The sequence below is a fragment of the Thunnus albacares genome, chromosome 5, assembly GCF_914725855.1.
Source record: "Thunnus albacares chromosome 5, fThuAlb1.1, whole genome shotgun sequence".
Classification (NCBI taxonomy): Eukaryota; Metazoa; Chordata; class Actinopteri; order Scombriformes; family Scombridae; genus Thunnus; species Thunnus albacares.
The window spans coordinates 18,177,404-18,193,680 of record NC_058110.1 but is presented as its reverse complement, the minus strand read 5'-3'; the positions used below and the strand labels follow the sequence as shown (position 1 = coordinate 18,193,680).

Genomic DNA, 16,277 nt, shown 5'->3' with positions numbered 1-16,277 from the left:
ATAGTATTCTGTGTAACCAGGTAGGGTTTCCAAACGACAAATAATTCATATAGGTGCAACAACTTATTTAACTTACTACATTTCATGGAAAACTTACTTAATTTACTAAATTTCATTCAAGGGAAAAATGTTCTCTGTAAACTTTTCCCAAGTAGAAAATATAATAGGCCTATGTAGTATAATAGATTTACATTTGAAAGTTACAGTTGTTTATCATTCAACTTTCCTGGAAAAAGACACTTTATGTTTCAGGTAATTTAAATGTCTAAAGCTCATTTAAATGCACAGAAAACATTTTAACTAGCACTGGTCCCTGTTCTGGACATTTCTGGACATTTTTTTAGCCCCTGCAATCCCCCTATCCCTAGTTTTTGCTGCAGACCATACTTCCAGATTTCTCTGGACTTCTCTCCTAATAACACATCATGGAGTCATCCGTCCTCCCCATTTTTCCTGCTGGTGTGGTTCAGTCCCAGCTTTTCTCTGTGCTGCAGCTTTACCTGGATGCTGCTAGAACATCCCCCTGTGGGTGAGGGAGGGGTATCTGCACGAGTCTTAACTGCGTTGTTTTTGGATTACATCACTATATCGTCAGAGGGTGAGCAGGCAAGAAGAGCACTATCAATCCGAAGTCTTTTCTCACAGCTGTCAGTCCTTAGCCAGACTGCAAAAAACTACACAATCGAGAAAGACGACACCAGAGACTCATTGACTGGTTTGAATAAAGAACAAGGCAGCCCACTGCAGGACGACAGACATCATGACACAGGGCAAGGTATGAGCTTGCTTTAATCGTGTCATTCAGATAATCTTTCTGTCCATATCAGATAATTACGACGATTAAAAAAACTGTTTTGGAAATTTCTGGATCTGGCCTAGATTATTACGTAACAGTCAGTTGGGTATGCGTGTCTACTCCATCCCTCAGTCTCACTGTTGTCAAATGTTTGATGGCAACGCAGGTTATTTAAGAGTCACTTTAATTAAATATGTACATGAGAATTGTAGTAATTACTACTGCTTGGGTTTGTGTCCCATAAAAAGGCCTATTTCTTGCCGCATAATTCAATATTCATAATATTCATGATTTTACGCTGTTACATAGTTTATAATAACAATACTGTCGTAAATGGCCATTTTATATTATAATCTAATATCTTACTGTTATTGTTGATGTTCTTTACTTGACTTCGTGTGAAATGCGTCACCGGTTGTTACCAAGTTGCGTCACCATGACAACCCATTTCTTTCTCTAGCTCTGGTTAAAGTGATCCTATGGTGTTGATTTGAAGTTAGTCTGACAATAGAAAGCTCTTGACAAAAAAAGCCATAACAGCTCGTCAAGCCATATTGCACAGTTCAGTCTAAAAAAACTGGAGGTTGTGTATGTAGTGGAAGGAGTCAGTAATTAGAATTAAGTTGTTGTGAAGAGGGTCTGACATAAATGAGAAATCTTGACTAAAAAACTCAAGCCAATAGCTCAATGCCATATTGCTGAATCTAATCTAAAAACTGGTGGTTGTGAATATAGTGGTAGGTGGCAATAATGAACATTTAACATAAAACTATCTACACCTCAGTGGTAAACTGTGCTACTGTGCTCACATTAGTCTTACGTAAGTAAAATCAATGTCATCATATTAATCAAACCTGTATAATTTTAATTGCGTCCACACGCAGTGTCAAAAATATGATCATAGATCATCATATCCTTGTATTCCGAACTAAAGTACTAAAAAGAAAGATAGTTTAATGCTGGAGGATGGTTTTCCACAGCCTTGGCGACCCAAAAGTTATTCTCATTAATAGCTTATAAATTCTTAATAAAGCATAATTAAATTATTAAGTTGGAGTAGTTGAAATATGAGTTGACATGTAGGCCTAACAGGTGAAAACAGTTGAAGTGTGACTTAAAGAGTACAGGCCTAAGCAATGAAAACACTTTGGAAGTAATTGAACTGTCAATATGAAATATGATGGTATGTCACCTAAAAGTGCAGCAACAGTAATACAGGTTATAATTCTATAGTCATTACTCCAGTAACCTTAATACATTTTGTGTAGTAGTGGCACATTCAGTGATGGCCACTGCTTTTCATTTTTTGAGATGGAGAAGCTCCTGCAGTATGACTCACTTGTAATCATCCTGAAAAGTATGAGTGATTGCTTGTGTCGTAAATGTTTACAACATTTGCAGAGAGAGAGGCTTGTATGTATGTGTTATTACCCACTAGCTAAATAATTAACGTACTGTTAATTGGGTAACTTTTTTTTGTGCTCTCAGCTGTCACTTGCAAACAAGTCCACCAATGGCTCCCCAAGTGGACAGGCATTAGTGTCCCCTGCTCCTCCCAGCTATGAGGAAGCCACTGCAGGTATAACTACACCTTATCCTTCTATACTTCATCATAAAGTTAGTCTATGCCATTACTTTTAACAAATACATTTGCCAATGTTTATCATGTTTTGAGTAGCGAACTAGAATATGATTTTACAGTATGCAATTATTTGTATACTCAGGGAGGGACTTGGATCAGCACTTTCAACCCAGAAGACTCTGATATAGGATACAGACACATATGGGGTTACATAAGTATATGTTGGTTAAATAAATGTATTATAAATCATCAAAAAGTCTCATAAATGTGTTCTTTAGGCACCAGTGCCCCTTGCTACAATGATGCAGAGATGCTTACAGAGTTCACGTGGGATGATCGGAACATCAGGAGGATCTTCATCCGTAAGGTATCAAAAGCTTTATCATTACATCTATTACAAAGTTAGCTCTGTTCTCAGTACTATATATCACTGATAATTTACCTCAAATGAGCATTGTTAAGCTTTAAAGGTCTGATCAGCACATACCAGCACATGAACCATCATTCAATGTGTTTTTCACTCTAACCTGCTTTGTTTTAGGTGTACGCCATCCTGATGATCCAGCTTTTGGTGACTCTTGCTATTGTGGCTCTTTTCACTTTCTGGTGGGTGTTTACACTATCTTTTTTATCTCATATTTAACAATGTTAAACTAAAAAATTAATGAAATTCATTGCGCATTGTATTTACTTAACACTAATTTACTTTTAGTGACCCTGTGAAGGACTACATTCAAACCAACCCAGGGTGGTACTGGGCCTCTTAGTAAGTAACAAATATAATCACTCTCAAGTCAGTAATGCAAACTTAGTTCTATCCTACATCATATCTAACAATCTTTCTGTTGCTTTACAGCGTAGTGTTCTTTGTTACATACCTGACTCTGTCTTGCTGCTCTGCACCAAGGTAAGCTAATAGTTCTCACAGTTACATAGACAACATTAAACAAATCATAAGTCACTTAAAATATTGAATCTTCAATCTTTCCTCATTCTTGCAGGAGACAGTTTCCATGGAATCTGATCCTGCTTGCAATCTTTGTAAGTACAGTTTGTTATGTTTTAATATTACATTTCATTTAATATTTTTCAAATATTTTTTGTATGTGCAGTGTTCTTCAAAAAAAAATCAAACCTACATACTGAGATTTAGAACAGCAAACAGTACATTCATACATTAAAAAGTATTTTTGTTGATGTGTATCTTTCATTCTACAAATGATTTGGATTTGTTTTATCACCACAAGTAAGATAACAGTTAAAATGATCTCAAAACAAATTTATGATATACTTTGTGAAAGTTAATTCTCTGTAGCCATGACTTATCTGAAGATAAGATTTGAATAACTGATTGCATTTTCACATGACTGTCATATGTCCTGTTACAGACCCTATCCCTCTCCTACATGACAGGGATGTTGTCCAGGTACACTTATGTGTTTGTTCAGTTTTATGTGACTGACTTGTGTTACTTTGCATTGTGATTGGCTTTGCATGCATTCCTCAGACTCTCTCCTTAGCCAGTTTGATTAGGCAGCAATCTACCAGTAATTGTTTTTACAGTATGTGAGGTTGTCTGTGTTTTCCTTTTTTGGAATAGCTTGAAACATTTTTAAGCTTTTTCAAGTTTTGTATGTATCTTGTTTTAATAGCTTCTATAACACCAAATCAGTGGTGGTGTGTCTGGGCATCACAGCAGCAGTCTGTCTCCTTGTCACAGTCTTCAGCTTCCAAACTAAGGTGAGAATTTTACTTGTACATTATGTTGATACAATATAAAATACTCTATAAACTGTATAAAAATGCAGGATTGAGAGTGAAAATCATTCACGTGTTTCGGTTTTCATGCTGTTCTCTCCACCCAGATTGACGTGACATCATACCAAGGCGTGCTGTTTATCTTCTGCATGGTTATGTTCATCTCTGGACTGGTGCTTGCAATCGTCCTTCCCTTTCAATATGTAAGTATAACTATCCAAATCAAGCAATTGCACTTATTTCATGCCATGTAAGACGGTATTGTGGAGGATTTTCAGACAACCAGGAGATAATTACATAAATTGACAGTCTGGCAAATATGAGAGACTAATGCAGACTCAACTCTAAATAAAGGTCATATTTAGTAACTGTATCCTGGTTGATTCCTCATCATAAACATTCTGTTCTTACATCATAGTATGCATCTTTCGTGTGGTGATCCACAAACTGGTAACCCATTTCATTAAGTATTTTTTTTCTATTTAGGTACCTTGGTTGGATGCCACCTACGCTACCTTGGGAGCCATACTGTTTACCATGGTAAGAGTACAGACACTGTCAAGCCATTATAGATAGTCTACTTCACATGCTGTGTAGAGTACCTCATTACAATCTGATAGGTGTCTTACTCCCTGTTTTATTTTCCTTTATAGTTTTTGGCATTTGACACCCAGCTCCTCATGGGGAACAAGCGGTACACCCTGAGTCCAGAAGAGTATGTCTTTGCCACTCTCAACATCTACCTAGATATTGTCTACATCTTCTCCTTCTTCCTCCAAATCTTTGGAACAAAACAAGAGTAAACCATCACCCTAGATTTCTGGCCTACAGAGAAGGGATGCACCAGTCTGGACATTAAGCAGACCCAATAAGAGTCTTAAAATTTTGGTGATTGTGGTGACAAATCTTCTAATTGTAACAGCTTTATTTTTTGCCTGATACTGATACTGGTTGTGAATAATTTGTGAATCTCTTGTACAATTAAACATGTACATAGCCAGTATCCACACCCAAGATGTCAACAACCTTTCCCTCCTCTCTAGCATGTTGTGGACCTATACTATATTTTGGGGCTAGTTTACCAGCTTTACCAGCTTAAAACATTCAGTGGTCTTCCCCCATTTAATGTAGATAAAACATACTGTGAGTGTCCATCTGAAGTCGTATGGGTGTCTTCATATCCATGCCTGCATAGGTATCACAAACAATAGATGCCAATGCTCTTTAAGAGGTATTTGATCTTCAATGCATTATGCATGACTCTTAAAAACAGCAATTGCTGTGGGTGTTGATGTAGTGACTGAAAGCACAAATGTACCTGTAAAACTTAAAGGTTTTTCCTGTGTTTTCAATCATATGTGATGTTGTCACAGTACTGTGCAAAACAAGAAACTCCTTCACTGTTAACAGTTTGTGGGTAGTTGACATGGTTTTCTAGCTTTTCAATGACAATCTGAAAAAGTTATTTATTGGATTTGCCTTGATTTATTACTTTGTATGTGACGTGTTGATGTTTGCTTAATTTAACTATTCATTGTGTTCAAATTATTGCGGTGTTTATTATCAGTATGTCATTTGTCTTATATGTGTGTTTGAACCTGACTTCTTTTGAATGAAGATTATTAGACAAGACTTTTCATGAAAAAGTTTTTTTTTTTCATGAAAACTACTTACTTTGGGCAAACCTTGACATTAAAGTCTTTAGTCCTTATAATATACTTATTGATTGGTTTGAAATGGCAACACAAGATATTTAATTATAAACATGACAGTGCCATACATGCATGGGTTTACCATAACTTTTGTGGAGGGACTCGAATGCTATATTTCATGACATTTGAAGTTTATTTTTCTATGACAGAATGATATATTTCAGAAAGTGTGTGGTATAAAATGGTGAGTATGAAGCTTGAAATTAATTTAGAAGTCGTCTAAAGTGGCCTTGGAATACTACATATTTCGATGACGTTGATGCAGTGTATTGTTTAACGAGCACCCTGCATTTCATTGTAGCATTGGTGTTACAGTTTTAAATTATTAAAGGGTGAATGTGTGTAAATGTACTCACTGGTTCTCTCTGATTTAACAATTTATGTTTTACACTTGTATGTTGCCTTTACTTTTAGCCATGCAAAACTTCATGAAAGAAATTATATAATTTCAAGCATGATTGTAATTTTCACAAGTGCAAAGGATAGCTTAATTGCAGTTTAATATTTTCATCCTAGACATCCCTGTCTTGTGGGGATGGTAACTATTTAAACACAAAATAATTTTGGTTTAGGTGTCTTTCTAAATATTCTACGTTTTCCTACAATAAAATTACCAGTAATTTTACTTTTACTTTTTTAAAATAAGTATAGTCATACAACTCCTCTTAAATGTCCTTCAAATGTCCTTATTTCAAGCCAAACTGTAATTTTAAAGGACAACTGTATGTCTTAGTCCATTTGCTGAAAATCAGGTATAGTTTACATACTTGCTGACCACTTTTCAAAGCATTATATAACATTTTATTGCATTCCCTACCCTCCAGGCAATCATGGGTTTCCACTCATTTCTCCATGGTCTTGAAATGAACTTTGAGACATGTGGGTAATCTTTCACAGGGATTATCATCATGATCAGTTGATCTACAGTTCTTGGGCATCAGTCTCACAAGGCCCCTCCAAAGGAGCATCAGATAAATCTGAGGGGTCGTGAGATGATTAATGGGAGAGGAAAGAAAAAAACAAACAAAGTTCTGATGCACAAATCTATGTTCAGTTGTTGGACTTTTCTCTAATCTTTGACTTTTGGTGAAATATTGGATCATTTGAACATTTATTGAAATGAAACCATGTGAGAAGTTTAGAGGGACAAATCACTATTTGTTGGAGCTGTTAACAACTCATATACATCTGAAATGTGACCCCGACTACACACTGCTTTTTGTAAGACGTCAAAAGCCAAAAACGTTAGAAACTACTGATTTCATCTTTAACAATGTGTTGTATTTTAAAAGCTTGTTATATTATCCATTGTGTGTGGAAGCTTAAAGTAGCATCAAATGGAAATACTCAAGTAAAGTATATGTACCTCAAAATTGTACTTAAGTACAGTACTTGAGTAAATGTACTCAGTTACTTCCACCACTGGCAACATCAAAGTAATATGCAGGTGCCACATATGTTGTTTACCTGCACTCTGGACCTCAGACAGATTTTTCTTATGACTTCAGCAGTATAACTCCCACCATGTTTGTTTTGAAGTTTTGAATTCTACAGAATTGTGGCTATATAATATATATTTTGTAATCATAATTATGTTTAGCTCAAAAAATGATATATACTTATCCAAATTCTCTGTTTATGTGACTGTGTGCGCAGTTTCTCCTCTGGTAATTTAGTCCACTCAGATTAGAGTGGACCTCGGCTGGCTAAAGGACAGGTAGGTCATGTGGTTGTTTTGCTGAATTTTGATGCCCAGGTGACACAATTATTGCCAATACAAAGCTGAACTAATGGCCTAATCTGAGTTTTGTATAGTTTAACTTTTATTTCACAAATTACATAAGTAAACTAGCATGTGGTCTATCGTCTATTTTTCTGCCTGTAAAAGTTATACTTTTAAGCTAAATTTGTGTACGTTATGTATCTAATTATGCATTATTCAGACTTCCATGAGACTGACACATAGAGGGAATGACAAGCAGAAATAGCAGACTAATTACGTGCATGTAGCGTCCACAAGTGAAAGTGCTGTGATAGAATGTGCTCCAAAGTGAACGCCGGCGGGTGTGACGTGATTTTAAATGCTTTCCTCAGTCTGCGATCATCCAGTAAACATCCGGTATACTCGCATTCACAGCAACCAGTCATCCAATCAAATCGTGCGATGGCACAGCGTACTGTTCAGCCATGTTGTGGTTTTGAATGAGGAAGAAGCGGGAGATGTTATTCTTCAACGAGTTTTTATGCAATTTAAAGTCACGTTAAGGATATATAAATGACTTAGAGTGAGACACAAAATGATAACCATTTTTCCGAACGCGTTGGTTGCGACTTGTCGCATTCCTGGTGGAATTTAAACATACTTCAATAAATTAGCCGTGTAGCTAACACCGTTAGCTAGCAGGGTAGTTAGCAGCGTGTGCTAGCTAGGCAGCTAGCTAATTCTCAGCTAACAAGCAGTTATTTTTGTGGGAAAGTAACATGATATTTGTGAAGACCGGTAGCCTTTGTAATAGTCTCAGCTAACCTGCCTTAGTCGAATGACGCGCATTAGCTTCTTTTGGTTTCACTACATTGACAGGTAAACTGAAAGCAGTTACAGCGATTTATCTTCAAACCGGCGGCGTTATTCAAAAAAACTTTTGAGCCATGTTGACTAAAATCTACGAATGGATAGGAACAGGCTTTGCCAATTTTCGCAATGGTGTACCAGCTGCGGAGCACTCTGATGCACACCGGGCACCGGGAGATGGTCAGATGAGGAGGAAAAGACCAATTGAATGGTATGAGCTGTAACAGCATTATTCCCTTGTGTAGCCCACAGCCAGTGTATTTAAAAAGACACTGAATGAAACTGGCCCCCGGTTGCTTTGAAGTTATCCAATTAGTCTGTGTATCTGGCGTTTCTGTGGAACTGCCATTAATTGCCTCGCTGGTTATTTAGCGTTTCAACCATTTGTTACTGTGAAGATAACTGTTTATTGTCAGTTTATGTAAATGAATTGAATATGTCATTAACTGTACAACACCAATCACTTTCTTTCCTTAAGTTTGGAAGATGGACATAACATTGACCAAGATGGCTTAACAATAAAGAAATCTCGAATGGGTAATTATAAAATAACTCACTTTGTTAGACATCATGGTGTGAATATCAGTGAGGATATAGTTAAATTACTATAACCCTACTAACAGACTTGTTTGTCTGTCTGTTTCATGTTTGCTATTTCTTTAGGAGATCTTATTGACACAGTCAAAATTGCAGCCGAAGGGGTTAAAAATCATAGCTCCGGTGTGGCTGCATGGATGAGGAACAATGTGAGCCCTACTTTGAGAAATATACTGCCTACCTCCCCTGGTCCTCCACCTGGAGAGCCACAGCCATCGACATCAGCAGAGGTCTGGGCAGGGAGGCCGGTAAGTAAATTATTAATGCTGCCTAAATGTAAATATGTAACAGTTTCAGGTCTTTTATTTAAACATGTCATGTATGTGTTCGGTTAAAGATTGCTGAAAGAAACTCCCTGGATGAAACATTTGCTGCTCCCTCTACAACTTTGGAATGGAAAACATCCAAATCAGGTTAGATTATCTTTTAAAGGATTGTATAAACATTTGCATAATGGGTGCTAGTTTTTTTCGTTTGTGTGTGTCGGCTTTAAGCTCTTGGTGCTAATGTTAATTATTGTACTGTTTTATTTCCAACCCTAGAGTGGGTGCGTAATGAGAAGTCCACTATGGGATCTAAAGTCTGTAGGCGACAAGTGTGCATGAGTCCTACACATCGCGAAGTGCCAAAAACAAATGGACACTCAGTCAACTTGCCACTCTCCATCATCCCTAAAGTAAACCCTACTCCACGGCTTGGCAGGCCCCTAAACCTTCGACTGCATGGAACACCAAGGTACCCCCTATATCTTGATTTCCGTCTCCAGAAAAAAACTCTCCGCTTCCAATATTTGTTTTTTGTTGTCTAATTTATCATTATGCTGTGTTGATTGATGATGTTTTATTACCAGACTGTCATTTTGTCTCTGCAGTTTGTTTAGTGGAATGGGTACAACAAGCAGCTCCTGCACCAGCATGTATGAGAAGACCTTTCCTATCAAAGTGGTGCAGAGCCCGACACACAGCACCTCATCTGGCCACATACACAGGGCCAAGCCCCGCTGCACCGCACAAGAGGTCAGACATCAGGACTAAGGCACCATGTGATATACCCGCTAATTCAGTTGTTGCATTTATTTGCTGATTTCATGGTCCTTCACTTTGTTTGTACAGTCTGTTCGTGAAGAGGAGAAGGAGGTCTACAGGCAGCTTCTGAACATGGTCTCTGGTGGTCAGTCGTCTTGTCTCCACAACGGCAGCTCACATGCATTTGTGAGGTCACACAGAGATTTGTACGTATCCATACAAATTTGGAAAGCTTCAACAATGCCCTATTCAAATTGTTAATGAAATATTTAAAGCGATACAGAGCAGGGAAGCACAGAAGAGAGAGTACCGTCAGAATCTAGTCACAGGCCTGTTGGGGGCTCCAAAAGCATATAAACATAGCAGTATTCTGCATAGCTTGGAACAACTGATTAAAAAAGTTTTTACTTGTAGACCTTTACAGTCAACAGATTTAAAAAATACAGCGATTCTTTGTAACAACTGCAAAACAATATTAATATCACAATCTGTACAAAGGTCTAACTAGTCACAGAGTATAAACAAATGCATACAGCAATATATTTTAGCAATTCCAATGTTTATCCTACATCACTTTGTATCTAAATGCTCATCTTCTCTTACCCCTGTCACCTTCTCATCAGCACCAGCTTCCTGACCACCAGCCGCAGACTGCTGCAGTTGTCTTCTCCTACTGGGTCAGCAGTAGGAGGAACTTCAGAGGGACCCAACAGCCCTCCCAGCCCTAGGGGGATGTCGAGCCAGAGCTCCAGCAACCTTCCCAGCCCTGTGGGGGCCTCCAGCAAGCCAGGGAACCAGACGTGGTCTCCTGACACGGACCTCAGCTCCAGCAGAGCAGCTACCCTTGTGTTGGCTCCCTCCCCATCTGCTCTGCAGGATACCTCCTCTCAGGACACACAGTCATCAGGTAAGATTCTCACCCATTTGTGTGTACACTGTAGAAATGTAGGTGTTGTGAAATGAGATGTCATAAGTAACTTGCGTATTGTTTCCGTAGTCCTCTCGGGTTGTGACCTCCTTGTCTTTTTTTTTCTCACAGCTTATAATGGCGACTCAGTAATTATTGTAAATGAGCAAAAGGGTAAAAAAGGCAGCTCAAGGTAAGTGCTTTTTGGTCAGTTTTTCATGGTGGGCTACATTTAATAGCAGTTAATTAATGATTAAATATAAGCATGGTCAGAGACATGGGCATCTAAACATTTCATGTTTTACCATTTTTAATCAAATTTCAAAGAACACACCAAATAAAGAGTATGACCCTTGAATGTGAGTAGGTGTGCTTAAAAACACTGACTCGAGTCAAATCAGTTGTAGTTTTATCTGTACAAAGAATAACATATTTCTGTCCTTACAGTGTGCCATGTTTCCAAGCTGAGTTATGGATCAAAGAATTGTAAGTGCATTCCAAGGTATTTAATTATAAAATTGATTCACTGATACTATGTTTAAACAGGGCCACATGATAACATTTATTTTTTGTCACTGTAGGACTAGTATGTATGACTCTCGGGCGAGAGAAAGACGAAGACAGATAGAAGAGCAGGAGGCCCTCGCTGCCCAGCTGCTGCGGCAGGTGAGTGTGCACCACAGGTGCTCTCATTCAGGTTTGATTGTATCTATTGTTTCTCCACCTCCTGTTATTCCACTAACTTGTGTCATGTTGTTACTGGTTCGCAGCGCCTGTCTGAAGAGGGGCAACGTAGCCCAGATGTGGAGGTCCATGTTAGAGTTCCTTTGGAGAAGGAGGTTCCTTTGACTCTTGTCATTGAAGAGCCGAAGCCTTTGGAAGAGAAACCAGAATTCCCTGAACTCACAGAGGTATGATTATTGTCTCTTTAATCTGTATGCACTGCTGCTGTGTATATATAAAATTTAAATGGCCCTCCCAAATAGACTTTTTATTATTTAAAGGATTTAGGCATGTGAGTGTATTATTTCTTCCTGAAAGGACCAGTGTGTAGGATTTAGTGGTATCTAGTGGTAAGGCTGCAGAATGCAACCAACTTATAACCCCTACACTCACTCTCCCTTCCAAGCGTGTAGGAGAACCTAGTGTGGCTGCAAAACTCACAAAAAACACTAAAGGCCCTCTCTAGAGCCAGTGTTTGGGTTGTCCGTTCTGGGCAATGGTAGAGACATGGCAGGCTCTGTGAAAGAGGAGCCGCTCCCTCTGTAGATATAAAGGGTTCATTCTACAGTAACAAAAACACACTAATTCGCATTTTCAGGTGATTATACATTAATGAAAACATACTAATGAATATTATATTCCATTTCTGCCAAGTCCGTACTGCTAGATGCTTCTAAATTCTACACACTGCACCTTTTAAAGAAGTGGAAATGCAGTTAAAAGTGCAGAATGACTACATGTTTGCCTGAATAAAGCATTCATGTGTAATGATTGACATGAAGTGTTCTACATGCACAGTGTTTCCCAATAATTACCTTAACTGTGGTGGTCCGACACAGTCTACTTTGTCCCACCACCATTTCATAATAAACTGAAAATATTTTTACACTTCTCATAATAACATAACAGATTTCTAATGTGTTTTGCGCTGTTGCTTCAGCGATTTTGAAGCTCGTAGTGTTAGTCATCTGAAGGTGAGTTGTTAATGTGAAATGATTCGGGTATGTTTTTACTCAGCTGCCAACACTGTGGCTGCATGCAGGTTAAATACGGGTAGCTTTAGCTACTAGCAGCCGCTACTAAGGCATGCTAATTAGCGGTGCAGCCTCCTTTGCTGCCGCACAGTGTGGTTGGTTCTTTGTGCTCTCACACTGGCCACAGCCTGGGTATCTGGAGTGACTGAGAGGCTTCACTGCCTCTGAGCTGACAGCATGTTCAGTGACACCCTGGAAGTCAGTAAATTGCATTTACTGATATCTGAGCACAAAATATTAAACTTGCATTAACTGATGTTTCGTTGTCCTGTGAAACACAATGTAGGAAAATAGTTATAGTTGGTTATGATTAATGTGATGTTTTCAAATGTCACATTTTGTCCGAATCCAAATATATTCAGTTGACTATAATGTATGACACACAAAAAAATCTTATACTCCTCATATTTGAGAAACTGCAATAAATACATTTTTGGGTGGACCAGAAAAACAGACCAGTTCCCCGTGGAAATTTTCTTCTGGGGGAACATGTCCCCGGACCCCCCTAGAGGTCCACCCACCACAGTCTCACAAAATCCTGTGGGAAAAACTGATGTATGCTGCCCACATTAAGAGCAAATGTTTTTTTCCCACCACTGAAGTCCCGTTTGGTTCCAAACAATTAGATGAGAAAACATCAAAAATGTAAATTCAGGATGAGACAAGGAAGTTACAGGTATTTGCAGTTTTGGAACAGATTCCTGTGAAATGAGTGTAAGGGTAATGGCCTATTTCCTGCTTTTTCACATGTATGCTGTCTCTTTCTATGAAGGACATGGAGACTGAGGTGAACAGGGTGCTGAGAGGAGGAAGTCCTCATGAAGTGTTAAGCGAAGGTTTTGGTCTCAGCCTCAGACGCAAGGATCTGCAGACCCTCAGCAACCTCAACTGGCTCAATGATGAGGTGAGCACACATTATGCTCAAAGTAAGATCCAAAAACAACCTCTGGGTTTCTGTGTATGAATTATCTTTAGGCATTAAAATTACACCAGATGGACACATCACTCTCCTTTTGGTCATGCATATGTGATAATATTTTAAAAGTGCAGGTTGTAACTGTTGGCATCTACAACTGAGCCGTACAGTAGTGCTTGTCCAGTCAGTTGACTTACTCCTTAAACTCCCAGGTGATCAACTTTTACATGAATCTGCTGGTCGAGCGCAGCAAGGACCCCAGCCTGCCATCAGTCAATACCTTCAACACTTTCTTCTATCCCAAGCTGCGCAGCAGCGGCTACTCTGCTGTCCGCCGCTGGACCAAAAAGATGGACATCTTTTCTAAAGACATCCTGCTGGTTCCTGTCCACTTGGGGGTGCACTGGTGCCTCTCTGTAAGTCTTCACGACCATAAATGTCAACCTGGAAATAACAGTTTTGGGATTTACGTTGCACTTTTTTGTTGTGCAACTCTTTCTCTCAGGTGGTGGATTTCCGGAAAAAGGCTGTCATGTACTTTGATTCTATGGGAGGAAACAATGATGAAGCATGCACAATATTGTTGTAAGTTTCAGTATGGGACACATTTGTTTGTTGAATGGAATATATTTTTGGAGAGCAGAATGTAACTCCTGCATATTGGTTCTTTATGAGCCATTAAAGTGTTTCAACTGTAATTCATTTTTCCCCAGTGATTACCTGCAACAGGAAAGTAAGGACAAGAAGGGCAAAGAACTGGACACCTCAGGCTGGACTCTGCACAGCAAAAAGCGCAATGTAGGTCCTCCACATTACATGTGTTTAGGAGTCCCGAGTGGCTTTCCATTATCAACAAATGTTACAGGTCTGGAGCTAGTTGTACTCCCATCCTTGGCCAGCTTGTCCAGGTCCGTGCTGCAGTGCAGCATTGTTATAAGCAGACTAGTTTTAATATTTATGATATAGTTTTCTTTATCTGACAGTTATTTTATCTGCACATTTTTGTAATTATACAGGATATACAGTTCTTGATTAGGTTGCACCAGCTACAATGGTACTAAAATGGGATAGAAAGTGAATATTCAAAACAAAAAGCATTTGGTAATGTAATTAGTATATCATTGTTATTAATCAAATAGCTTGTGAAACTGTCAGAGTCATTTTGCCTTGTGGATTAGTCAAGAGTTGACTTGTACCTGTAAATGTCCATTAACATTTTTATTCCTCATTTTGCTCTCAGGAAATCCCACAGCAGATGAACGGTAGTGACTGTGGAATGTTCACATGCAAATATGCAGATTACATTACCAAAGACAAGTCAATCACATTTACGCAGGTAACTACAATCAGCATCAACAAAGAGGATTTATCTGGTAAATCATCACAATAGTGACCCAAAAGTTGCTAACATGACGTCTCTTTTCTTATTCACAGAAACACATGCCCTACTTCAGGAGAAGGATGGTTTGGGAGATTGTGAACCATAAACTTTTGTGATGTCAAGATGAGGTTTATGTCCCGATGTTGCAAGTACGAACTGTGACGATGGTTGAGTTATGTTCAACAGGAGGATCTTCTTACAAGAGTCCTGTTCTGGGAAAGACTTGCACACCAGCTCTCCAGATCCGGAATCAATTCTGCCCATCTTCATCCTCAAAGGTCAATCAAGCCTTCAGCTGGACTTGGCTGATGGGATGTTGCTGGAGCACCAAGCACTGCCTCCCAGTCCACTACTCCAGTTTGTTGGGTTTTTTTGGTGCACCAATGGAGCATCAGTATAGCAGCTCAAACACTGCGTATTTTGTATTGCCCAGCCAAAAAATGTTTTTGAAATCACACTTGTACTGACTTACAAACCATACTCTGAGCTGCAATGTTCAGTTTGATGCAGACACACAAGTTTACATGTTTTTGTCTTGCAGGGAGATGAGTTCATCGTGCTGCATTGATTTTCTAACGGCAGTAATACTGCATTTTGGTATCACTGTCACTGTTTGATACTTGTGGTATGTGCAAAGGAAAATTTACTTTACAATGAACATATAAATGCCCACGAAATAAAATTTTGAATGGCATCTAGTCTAAAAACCTGTCTTTGTATTTGGGCAAAAGACTTGTACTTTTTTTTTCTGGAATATGAACATTTTCCCTAAAACATGATTATTTTTGTAATATTTTTGATTAAATGCACAAGTCTTTGAATGTGACATTGCCTCAGAGTGTGATTTGTAATGAAAATGAAACGCTGTCTTACTTTTCCACTGACCTGCTAGTGTAACTACATAGTCTTACACCCTAAAATTGCAGGGTAAAAAGTTTAGCCATTTCCTTATATATGAGTCTTGATAAAAGATTGTAAATTAAGGTTCAAAGTCTATTTTATGTATTTGAGAGTTTTTTGTTCAACAGCAACTTTTGGGCATATTCAGAATATTTTGAACTTTGTACAAACATATACAGCCTCTTGAACAGTGTAATATACTTTTTTTTATTATGTATTTCCTATCTATTTTTATCTAGATCCAAGTCTGTTTTAGAAATAAATACTCATGTATTGTGAATGTTCTTTGTGTTTTACATCAATCAGTTGGGTTTGATATAAACTGCCTCATTTGATAATTTGATAAACATGGAAGAACCTAGTCGTACGTCTTG

At 38.4% G+C, this 16,277-nt stretch overlaps 2 protein-coding genes across 2 annotated transcripts; both read left to right on the top strand.

Annotated features, from left to right (window-relative positions):
- Positions 1 to 31: 31 nt before the first annotated feature.
- Positions 32 to 6,199, top strand: LOC122983086 (protein lifeguard 2-like). The gene is made up of 12 exons (XM_044352831.1): positions 32 to 775; positions 2,285 to 2,375; positions 2,657 to 2,745; positions 2,920 to 2,984; positions 3,091 to 3,144; positions 3,235 to 3,285; positions 3,380 to 3,419; positions 3,767 to 3,804; positions 4,031 to 4,118; positions 4,244 to 4,339; positions 4,623 to 4,676; positions 4,790 to 6,199. The coding sequence occupies exons 1-12, from the start codon at positions 761 to 763 to the stop codon at positions 4,937 to 4,939; spliced, it is 831 nt and encodes a 276-aa protein (XP_044208766.1). The 5' UTR covers positions 32 to 760; the 3' UTR covers positions 4,940 to 6,199.
- A 1,757-nt stretch (positions 6,200 to 7,956) lies between these two features.
- Positions 7,957 to 16,183, top strand: senp1 (SUMO specific peptidase 1). Its single transcript, XM_044352443.1, has 18 exons — positions 7,957 to 8,631; positions 8,899 to 8,957; positions 9,084 to 9,265; positions 9,355 to 9,430; positions 9,560 to 9,752; positions 9,889 to 10,033; positions 10,130 to 10,248; positions 10,666 to 10,949; positions 11,082 to 11,142; positions 11,397 to 11,435; positions 11,531 to 11,615; positions 11,720 to 11,860; positions 13,479 to 13,610; positions 13,835 to 14,038; positions 14,128 to 14,207; positions 14,336 to 14,420; positions 14,863 to 14,958; positions 15,057 to 16,183. Exons 1-18 carry the CDS (start codon positions 8,498 to 8,500, stop codon positions 15,117 to 15,119), a joined length of 2,178 nt encoding a protein of 725 aa, XP_044208378.1. The 5' UTR covers positions 7,957 to 8,497; the 3' UTR covers positions 15,120 to 16,183.
- Positions 16,184 to 16,277: the final 94 nt, after the last annotated feature.

Excerpts from the sequence above, each read along its gene's own strand:
- LOC122983086 (XM_044352831.1), top strand. Across the intron at positions 4,119-4,243 it reads TCTTCAGCTTCCAAACTAAG|ATTGACGTGACATCATACCA; the intron begins GTGAGAATTTTA and ends CTCTCCACCCAG. Across the intron at positions 4,340-4,622 it reads TCGTCCTTCCCTTTCAATAT|GTACCTTGGTTGGATGCCAC; the intron begins GTAAGTATAACT and ends TTTTCTATTTAG.
- senp1 (XM_044352443.1), top strand. The coding sequence starts at position 8,498 with ATGTTGACTAAAATCTACGAATGGATAGGAACAGGCTTTGCCAATTTT. Across the intron at positions 9,753-9,888 it reads CGACTGCATGGAACACCAAG|TTTGTTTAGTGGAATGGGTA; the intron begins GTACCCCCTATA and ends TTGTCTCTGCAG. Across the intron at positions 10,034-10,129 it reads CCCGCTGCACCGCACAAGAG|TCTGTTCGTGAAGAGGAGAA; the intron begins GTCAGACATCAG and ends TTGTTTGTACAG.